Source organism: Toxorhynchites rutilus, chromosome 1, assembly GCF_029784135.1.
Source record: "Toxorhynchites rutilus septentrionalis strain SRP chromosome 1, ASM2978413v1, whole genome shotgun sequence".
NCBI lineage: Eukaryota > Metazoa > Arthropoda > Insecta > Diptera > Culicidae > Toxorhynchites > Toxorhynchites rutilus.
In genome coordinates, this window is record NC_073744.1 from 92584600 (window position 1) to 92592447 (window position 7848).

General features: G+C 38.5%; 1 protein-coding gene across 1 annotated transcript; it reads right to left on the bottom strand.

The window, feature by feature from the left end:
* Positions 1-6233: 6233 nt before the first annotated feature.
* LOC129761186 (uncharacterized) lies at positions 6234-7091 on the bottom strand. Its single transcript, XM_055758900.1, has one exon. The coding sequence runs from the start codon at positions 7089-7091 to the stop codon at positions 6234-6236; it is 858 nt and encodes a 285-aa protein (XP_055614875.1).
* Between the last annotated feature and the right edge of the window lie 757 nt (positions 7092-7848).

Sequence of the window (7848 nt, forward strand, 5' to 3'; positions counted from 1 at the left end):
TATTATTTTCACGAACTTTCCTAAGGCAGTGGATGCCTAAAGAGTGTATTATTTTCACGAACTTTCCTAAGGCAGTGGATGCCTAAAGAGTGTATTATTTTCGCGAATTTTCCTAAGGCAGTGGATGCCTAAAGAGTGTATTATTTTCGCGAACTTTCCTAAAGGCAGTGGATGCCTAAAGAGTGTATTATTTTCGCGAATTTTCCTAAGGCAGTGGATGCCTAAAGAGTGTATTATTTTCACGAACTTTCCTAAGGCAGTGGATGCCTAAAGAGTGTATTATTTTCGCGAACTTTCCTAAAGGCAGTGGATGCCTAAAGAGTGTATTATTTTCGCGAATTTTCCTAAGGCAGTGGATGCCTAAAGAGTGTATTATTTTCGCGAACTTTCCTAAAGGCAGTGGATGCCTAAAGAGTGTATTATTTTCGCGAATTTTCCTAAGGCAGTGGATGCCTAAAGAGTGTATTATTTTCACGAACTTTCCTAAGGCAGTGGATGCCTAAAGAGTGTACTCTTTTCGCGAACTTTCCTAAGGCAGTGGATGCCTAAAGAGTGTATTCGTTTCGCGAACTTTACTAAAGCAGTGGATGCTATATACACACATAAATATATGTTAATTCAAGTACCAGAAGGCAGTTATTATAAATATGACCAACTGCCGCAGCAGCACGTGGTCGTGGAGTTAGAAGCAAGAGGTAGCAGCAGTATCCTCGGCACAATCGGAGAGACCATCGCTAGAGATACCAGGAACTGTCAACCAGCGGAACCAGAAGCAAGCGGTGGCATTAGATGCAGCAGCACCAGCATTGGCACTATCAGAAGTGACAAGAACAATCCGAGCCAGAAGGTTTGGACCACTCAAGAACCAGTCGGCACCAGCAGCAGCAGTAGTATCCCAGCACCAGATGAGTTAATCGAAAAACAGGTATAGAATTAATCTATATTAAGAATTATAGGGGTTGCGATAGCAACCATGGGAGTTTTTAAAATAGGGGCCAAGAGAGCAAAGAAATGATAAAGGAATAAATTCGTACGGTCAAGTGAGCCAACATTAAAATATAAACAATAAAATTAGTAGGAATATGGAAAACACATACAAGATGATTACCACTAAATACTTCACACGTAATGTGAAGGGTCACTGTCACCTATGTCACGAGTCTGATGAGGAACAGATGATTTATTGTTGCGAGTGTGAGCGATGGTTCCACTTGAGTTGCACTAATCTAAAGCAAGCCCCTCTAACGGGTGATCGGTGGATCTGTGTCAAATGCACAGATCTAGAATATAATTATTCGAAGAAAGTGCGAATAAGTGACTTAATAGGAATACTCGCTACTAGCATATATCCTAGTGGGTGGGGAAATTATTATAAGGAGGATATGCCAACCAAGCCGCCTCCATTTAGGGCAATTAGTGAATTGCATAGGCGAGTAAATGGCAATTCTGAATCTGAGTTTAGAAACTCAGAGGAATGCCATCAATTAAAAATGCCTCCTCCTTGGAATCCTGATCTAGTTGATTGCAGGAGGAAAGGTAATGATTCAGATGACAAAGTATTTGAATCATCTAAAGTAACCAGATTAATTGCACCTCCTCCGTGGAACCCTAAGTTGGCTAGGTATATGAGGAGGAAAAATGACAATTCATCTGAGTCAGAAGATTCAGATGATGAAGACAAACTTGAAGTGATACAAGTTGAAATGAATGAAAAACTAGGAGATGTTAGTCCTCAGAGCGGTGAAGATGGCTGCTCATTCCCAGTGAGGAAAGAGCCATTTAAAACCATATCAGTCGCAAAACGCGAATCTGATTATGAGAATAGTTTGCCCGCAATAGGCAAAACGGGTATCATCACAGATGTATGGGCTGTGATAGAAGAAAATACGAAAACCTCCACAGAAAGAGGAATTATGGCGGAAAAGAAAAAACCATGCGTGATGCATGAAGTCAGGGCGGATGAGATATCTGCAAATAAAGAAATAGCGGATTCCAATAATGGAAACGCTAAAAATTTTAAGATAGAAAAACTATCTATCAACCTTCAAGATCCAGAATGGGAAAGGCCAGCTACTGGATTAATTAAGAATTCTGTTGCAACACTGATTGTTGAACAGAAAATAAAATACCCAACTGAAAAACGGTTTGAAGAAATAGAACCACCTGTAGCAGTAGAGGAAGTAGTCCTCAGAAATAGAACAAAAATATTAGCAAAATTTTATTTGAAGACGAAAGCCTGGCGTGAAGGTTTTAAAAAATTCCTTAGAAGTGCAAAGTTCATCCCAAAAATTGGGAGCCAATGTAAAACCAAAAGTGTTATCATCAAGATGGATGATTCATCACAAGATGCTAACATACAATTTGAAAACTCAACAAATATAGAGATTTGTGTTATTGAGCCTCCGAGGAAGGTAGCGCCAGAAATAACACCAAAGGAATTGTTTATAAATGAATCTTCATTTCTTCCAAGGAGAAATAATTCCCACAATAGAAAATCATATTCAGTCGATAATTATAGTATTGGAAATCTCGATAAATACTGTACCCCAGATTACCAGTATCCTCGACGTCGTATCAAAAACGACTTCCACACTGTAACCACGAGTTACACTATTGTACCATCATTAACGAAATATGATGAAGAATATTCTATTTTGCAAAATTTGTGACATGTTGACAATATTTAGTCATAGGGCGACACATATAAAATAATGCGATCGTTATAGTTAAAAGCCATAGATTCGTATAAAATAGGACTACTTATAATTGAAAATTATGGCTCTGAATATCTTTCAAATCTTTAGAAGACTGTTTCCTAAGTATTAGGGGCGTCTATTTACCTGTATGACAACGAGAGCAATACATCTTGAGTTAGCGCAAGATATGAGTTCGGATTCTTTCATTGTATGTTTCCGCAATTTGCAAAATTATGGCCCAGATAGGGAAATTATTACCGTAGATCAAAACTATAAACTCTCTAATATAGAGGTTGGAAAGTTTGTTTTTCAACGTTTGTAATATGTTGATATTCTTTATATCTATATAAAGTATAGAAAATCTTAAGCTTGATAAAATATGAAGACGAAAATCTTAAAATGGAAATTTAACAAAACTGTTAACTGAATTAATTAGAAAAATATTTTTAGGCAAATGATTTGCTTGAAGTTCAGCAAGTGAGCTGCTGAAAGACTTTAATACAATTTAAGATACAATTGTTTCGTTATAAAATGGACCCAAGAAAATGATAACTTGTAAGGTCCAAAATATCAATTAGAGCAAAAATGAAGAGACTGTCCGGTCAAGCGTCAAGCATTTGGAATGCTCAAAACATTACTCTGATGGGTTAAAAGTATAGCAAGTATTCTGCTGAAAAATATACATTGACCACTAAAGAAAAAATTATGGCGCAGCAAGTGATATGCTGAAGCCAGTTTCTATACGAATGATTGGCTCAAAGCTCAGTAAGTGAATTGCTGAAAGGAGCGATATCAACTGTGAATTAGTTGATGGTAGAAAAAATTAAAAATACAGCTATGAAGAATTTGGAAGACTGATTTGTTAGCAAGTGGATTGCTTAACCTTCAGCAAGTGATTTGCTGAAGGGGTCAAAATCAAAAGTTTCTTTTTTAAGCAAGTGAATTGCTTAAAACTCAGCAAGTGGATTGCTGAGAGTAACAACATCACCAGTAAGTCGGTTGATGAAATACAGCATGTGAGATGCTGAAGAAAGATTTTTTGAACAAGTGGTTTGCGAAGCTCAGCATGTGAGTTGCTGAGAATATGATCAATGCATTATTCAAATGACTATTAAAAGCATAGCTTCCAGTCTTAACTGAGGGAAAGATTGGAGATGGTTAACTATACAATGTAGATGACATTATGAGTTATTTGAATACAAGTAACAGGAAAAAAAATTGAATGAAATTTTTAAATGTATTTCAAAGTATATCACACTATGAGAGCATGAGTTGCATGCATAAAGAAAACGACTTGAAAAAGTTTATGTGAGCTACGATCAGTCGTATTATATGATTAGTCGGAACAGTTACATGAGAACTGAGGCTTTAAAATTGGATTTAGTATTCAGAGACAAACTTTAATGTTAATACTTGCTGAAGGAACGGTAATTGTACTACCAAAAGATTAGCACATTGACTAATTATTTAAAAAGGATGTTTTGAGAAAAACAATATCAGCAATGTAACAAGACAACTAGCAAAAGGATGTTGGATTCAAGATTCCTTTCTTGGCAACGAGATAACTTAGCATTAAAATGGAACGTTGTGTTTGATGAAAGAAAATCTTATAAGAGAAAAGAAAATGTAATTTGCATTTCCTTTAATGGAAAATATTATATAACACTGAACCTCAATGCATAATTTTCCAAAAAGAAACTTGAAGTTAGTTTATATAATTAACGGTTATATCAAATTACTAGTGAGAGCAATTATTCGAAATTTACGAATGTTTACGATTAGTTTGCATAACTGTATGCAGAATAAAAATGAAACAAAAATACTATTATTAATAAAACAAATAATAAGTTATGTTTTCTAGTATAAACTTGTAAGTGTAAGTGTAAGGAAAAGATAATAATGTGAGTGAAATCAAATCACACAATAAAACACAGAATAAAGCGATACAGCTACAGATGGAAATATGTTCAAGCAAATGTATATGATTTAGAACATGTAGAACGACTATCAAAAATTTAAATTAAAATGTAGAAAAGAATGATAATACTGAAGAATTTGGTAAATCTATGGAGTAGATTTACGGGGTCCGGAATGTTACGGACAGATGTTGTTTATGCGTAAAAGCAATAAAGTAGGAAATTCCGTAATAATAAGAGTAGATCATAGGTAAGGTCATATATATTATTGTTAGCTTAGGAAAGCGATGTAAGCGCTGCAAAAAAGAATAGACTATAAAAAGCAAGACAAAAATATACGTTTTTAAAAACAAGACCTCCAAGCGAGGTATAGAAATGTTTAGAAAGGACCAATGTAAGGCAATTAAAAGATGTAAGAGCTCAAGTGTTTTGTTAGGCTAGAAAACGCTCGTAGTTCGAAATTATTGCCGGTCATAAATTCAGAATGGACGAATATTTAGATAGCGTCCGGTAAACAATTTAATGCATGCATCATTTAGGATGCATTTTTATTACCCTTTTCCATCCCTAGCTGCGCTCAGCCAGATACACCAGCAGGGTGTAATCAAATAAAAGGATGTTATTTTAGAGCGAAGGATGGAAAGGGGAAATCCAAGAATAAGATAGGCGCACCGACGAGGTGCTATAAACTTAAGGTATTTTCTTAGGGTAGTGCAGCCGTCTCAGACTGCACGTTACCATACGCCAAAGAAGGGACAAGGAAGGTAGATGATCTAAACGAAACCGATATGTTATCGGTTTTCAAGAGAGAGAGAGGAGATGTTCCTCGTCAATCTTAGTTTAAGGAACCATGTATATATTGTGAAACTTTTGAATAAATTTTTTTAGTATTGTAACAGAACTCACGCGAAAGCGTTAAAATTTTTCTTTCAATAGAGAAATTTTTCAATGTTAGAAGGTATAACATCATCGAGCCAGGTTTCAATTAACACGAGTTCGTCATATGGCGAAGCAGTAACGGAAGTAAAAAAGTCTTCAATCTTCGTCCGCAATCCTCTTACATTCTGGTAGTAGATGGATACTCCAGAATTTCGATGGCCACGAAATTGATGACTTGTGGTGGCCATACCAGGACGATTGCTGATAGGTGACAGGAGGCTGCAAGCGATGGGCGAATCAGGAGTCATCGAGTACATAGGACCATCGTACTTGCCTTTGATGTCGAGCTGGAAGACCATAGTACCACTCCCACACGTAGGGCCGGGACGACTGTTGAATGCTGGTGGGAGAGACTCGACTACGGCGGGGGGCAATAGGGCTTCCATAGTACTGTTTTCGATGCGTCCCAGTGTTTGATTAACCAGAGGTGATTGATGAGGTGAGACTGGTGAAAATTGAGTTGCACTGCAAATTGGAACAATATCAGGCGATGAAGGACTCGAACAAAACGAATACTTGCCTGGAATAAATGATTGGAAGACCCCGTCATCGTCCACAACCACAGGGCCAGAACGACTGAGATGGCAAGAATGAGCAGCAAGCGCGACTTGGTTGGGAGGATTAGAGGCTTCCATGATGCTAGAGGCAATGCGTTCTGAGATGTTTATAGCCGATGTACCATTTATACTACCATGGCACCCTCTTGGCGATCTGGTGTCACTGAGTATAAGGATGAATCTGCATTCGGTGTTCGTGGGCGTTGCCAAAAATTTGCAACGGGTCTGTTATCCTTGAACTCTCTGAACAATATACCCTTAGACCATGTTGCAGTCGAGAGAGCCTTAGCTTTTAGGTCGGAACTGATTCCAAGCTTAAACGAGATGAATGATATACCGCTAACATCTTTTCCCTTGGCGACGAGTCTGAGCACTTCGATGTCGTTTGTTTCTAATCTTTGTATGGCCAACTCATGAACTTGTTCCACGGTGACATTGCAAGAAATGCGGGATAGGTAAAGCCAAAACTTCTGCTTGGGAGCAGGTGCAGCGAAGTTATCAAACGATGGAGATAATGAGGATGCAGTTCCATGCATCAGATCATTTTGCTGGCGTTCGGTGGCTTTTTGTTCTGGAAATAGACGTCGACTACGTATCGATCCAGCAGTGTACGCAGGGCGTGTTGACGATTTCGGTGTAAGTGAATTGGAGTTGATCAGGGCGGTAAAATTCATGCGTAGTTCGCTTTTCAGCTCGTTCAGAATTTCCGATTTGATCCTCTGGGCGATCTCATTATGAGCGCTTAGAGCATTTTGATATCCGGCCTCATGAGCGTCACGAATTGTATTGCAGAAGCGGATGTCATCCATCAATTTGCTATAGGATTTGCACATCCAGAAAAGTTGCGTGTTCTTTTTCATCTCATTATAGAACGCTGAGGTGAGATTCACACATTTTAGGTGAAATTCCGCCTTGCAGAAGCCGTTACAAAAGATGGATTCGTCGGCGATATCGGTAGCGCAGGCATGGCATGTAGCAGTCATAATGACGGAACAATTTTGTTCACCAATCAGACGAGATGAGAGATCACGGCTGCTGCTGATTACACAGTCTCCCTAGTTGACGGTGGTATCAAGATCACGATAATGTCGTTTTTCCTATGCACAATATTTCTTCTCTCTTTATTGTTTCTATTCTTGATCTGAACACAGAACACACATATATTTTGAGATTTATAGATTATATTTATTTTTTCCAGTGGCGTCGACTGGGAGTGCGGAGGGGGCGGACCTCCCCCGGGTACACAAATTTAGGGTCGCAGAACCGAATTTGTATGAATAAATTGAATAAACACGATTGATTCCTTTTCCGGCGAGGTGGTAAGGGGGTGCAAATCATCTCTTCCGCCCGGGTGCGAAAGCTTCACTCGACGCCACTGAATATACCTATAATAATTTTCACTGACGAGCAGGTTGCTTGATTTTTTTAATCCAAAATATAAATTTTTATTAGGACTCATATGGCGTCAGCCTAACGGGGCCGGGAGTTCAATATTTCGACAATGTTTGCTTACAACTATGTTAGTAACATGTAACCGATTACTCGCGGTTGGCTCGAGGTTAGTATTACAAGTGTTCTCATAATTGGGATGTTGCAGTCTTCAATGCTCTATACGTGTGCCCGACACGGGATACTTCCTATTGGGATGCAGCTGACCGTTAATCAGCAACGTCCCCCTCGTCTGTACCCCATATCTAGCGTGGTGCATCTTTCTCGACTCGAGGAATCCAGGATAGAACG